Consider the following 2,424-nt stretch of genomic DNA (forward strand, 5'->3'; position numbering starts at 1 on the left):
GGCCCCGCGTGGCCCCGCGCGCGCCGGGCGGCCTCCCGCCAAAGGGCGGGCCGCGCGCGCGCGCGCGCGTGACGCCCCGGCCGGCCAATCGCAGCGCCCGCTGCCAAGCGGCGGAGGGGGGGGGCGGGAGGGGGAGCGGGGAGGGGGGAGGCGATCCGCGCTGCGATTGGTCGGCGGCGCTGTGGGAACGGCCGCGGCGGCGGTTTCCCACGAATGGGGAGCGGGCGGCGGGTATAAAAGGCAGGGGGGGAGCCGGGAGCCGCCACTCCCGGCCCCGCCGCTGCCGCCGCCGGAGCTCCGCGGTGCCGCTGCCCCTGCCCGCAGCGCCATGCCCGCAGACACGGGCCCGGAGAAGCCCACCGCCTCGCCCATCGCCGGGGCTCCGGCCACCGCTAGCCACACGCCGGACAAGCCCCGGAGCGCCAGCGAGCACCGCAAGGTAAATGGCGGGGCCCGGCCGGCGCGCAACGGAGGTGGATGGCGGCGAGCAGGCGGCCGTGCTGAGGTCGGTGCACGGGGAGGGGGGCGAACGGCGTGAAAAATTAATTAATGAGGGGGTGAGGGGAGGCTTCAGGCACCAACCGAGGCTCTCCCCGCAGTCCTCCAAGCCCATCATGGAGAAGCGGCGCCGGGCGCGCATCAACGAGAGCCTGGGGCAGCTGAAGACGCTGATCCTGGACGCGCTGAAAAAAGACGTGAGTTTGGGGGCTTTTTGGGGTGAAAACGCGGAATCTGAAGGGTTTAGGGGTGAGGAGGAAAGGGGGCTGACGGCTGCTGTCGTCCCGCAGAGCTCGCGGCACTCCAAGCTGGAGAAGGCGGACATCCTGGAGATGACGGTGAAGCACCTGCGGAACCTGCAGCGGGCGCAGATGACGGGTGAGCACCGAGCCCAGCATCCCTCCCACCCCCCTTTTTATTTTTATTTTAGGGAGAAAAAACCCCTTTTGAGGGTTTTCCGGTGGAGCTGGGTGGCTGTCCGCACCCCGCAGCCGCTCACCAAGCCGCCCCCCTTTTTTTTGTTTTTTTTCCTTTTTTTTTTGCTTTGCAGCCGCCCTCAGCGCCGACCCCACGGTGCTGGGTAAATACCGGGCTGGTTTCAACGAGTGCATGAACGAGGTGACCAGGTTCCTCTCCACCTGCGAGGGGGTCAACGCCGACGTCCGTACCCGCCTGCTCGGCCACCTCTCGGCTTGCTTGGGGCAGATCGTGGCCATGAATTACCCCCCACCACCTCCACCTCCTCCTCCGCCCGCCGGGCAGCCGGCGCATCTGGCACAGCCTCTGCACGTCCAGCTGCCACCCGCCGCCGGAGCCGTGCCCGTGCCCTGCAAGATGAACCCCGCCGAAGCCTTGTCCCCTAAGGTTTATGGGGGTTTTCAGCTCGTCCCGGCCACCGATGGCCAATTCGCCTTCCTCATCCCCAACCCAGCCTTCCCACCCGGCTCCGGACCCGTGATCCCGCTCTACGCCAACGCCAACGTCCCCGTGTCTACGGGAGGAGGATCGGGGAACGCATCCGCCACCCCGTCGGCATCCCCGGTGCAGGGCTTGACATCATTTGGGGGCAGCATTGTGCCGGTGTCCCAGGCGGGGAGCCCCGTGGCAGAGCGCAGCGAATCCGTCTGGAGGCCTTGGTGACTTGCCCAGAGCAAAAAAAAAAAAAAAAAAAAAATATAAAAGGCACGGAACTCCGCTTGGCTCCGTTGTATGGAGCCCTGTTATGCTCGGGTTTTTCTTTTTTTTTTTTTTAAAAAAAAAAAAACATAAAACAGAATGGAGGATTTAAAAAAAAAAAAAAAAGGACCTCGATATGAACGTGCTATTTATTATTTTCAGAGGTTGGGATCTCGACTTGTATTTTTACTCCTTTGAAATGCCTTTATTTGAGATACGTTTTTTAAGAAAAAAAACAAAGAAATAAATGAGAAATAGTTTTGTAACAAATATTCGAGAAGTATAATGCCAAAGTTGTTTGTACCCCGTTTGTCTGTGTGTGTGTTGCGTGCCTGTGTTGGAGACTTCCAAAAAAAAAAAAAAGAGAAAAAAAAAATGCAGGTGTTTAAATAAACTCTTTGAAATAGATTTTTTTTTTTTTCCTCCTTTTCATTTAGCAGGGACAAAGCTAATCCTCAGGAGGGGGGGAAAAGAAGTAGGAGCAAACTTTATGGCCTTAAGTAAGGCTGTTGGAAGGGATTCCTGCAAGAGATAGAGGGGAGGGAATGGGGGCGGGGGTCTGGCCCTGCTGAAATAGCACCAAAAAAAATAAATTCCTAAAACTCTGCCCCTGGAACCTGAGCAATGTATGACCCCAATACCACTGAAATAACTCTGCTTTTAGGATTTTTTTTCTGCTTTTAGGGTTTTTGCTCCTGTTACCTCTTTTTAGGGCTTGGTGGGGGGGTGCGCAGAAGTTACTATCCTGCC

The 2,424-nt window shown here is 58.3% G+C and overlaps 1 protein-coding gene across 2 annotated transcripts; it reads left to right on the forward strand.

Annotated features, from left to right (window-relative positions):
* The first annotated feature begins 268 nt into the window (after positions 1-268).
* Positions 269-2,082, forward strand: HES4 (hes family bHLH transcription factor 4). 2 transcript variants are annotated; one of them, XM_084494773.1, is made up of 4 exons: positions 269-439; positions 600-695; positions 789-876; positions 1,049-2,082. In XM_084494773.1, the coding sequence occupies exons 1-4, from the start codon at positions 329-331 to the stop codon at positions 1,636-1,638; spliced, it is 885 nt and encodes a 294-aa protein (XP_084350899.1). In that variant the 5' UTR covers positions 269-328; the 3' UTR covers positions 1,639-2,082. The 2 variants fall into 2 exon arrangements, with proteins under 2 accessions (XP_084350899.1, XP_084350898.1); XM_084494772.1 differs by having other exon boundaries at positions 270-505.
* The last annotated feature ends 342 nt before the right edge of the window (positions 2,083-2,424 follow it).

The sequence above is a fragment of the Aythya ferina genome, assembly GCF_964211825.1.
Source record: "Aythya ferina genome assembly, chromosome: 21".
NCBI lineage: Eukaryota > Metazoa > Chordata > Aves > Anseriformes > Anatidae > Aythya > Aythya ferina.

Excerpts from the sequence above, each read along its gene's own strand:
- HES4 (XM_084494772.1), top strand. The coding sequence starts at position 329 with ATGCCCGCAGACACGGGCCCGGAGAAGCCCACCGCCTCGCCCATCGCC. Across the intron at positions 506-599 it reads GAGCAGGCGGCCGTGCTGAG|TCCTCCAAGCCCATCATGGA; the intron begins GTCGGTGCACGG and ends CTCTCCCCGCAG. Across the intron at positions 877-1,048 it reads GCAGCGGGCGCAGATGACGG|CCGCCCTCAGCGCCGACCCC; the intron begins GTGAGCACCGAG and ends TTTGCTTTGCAG.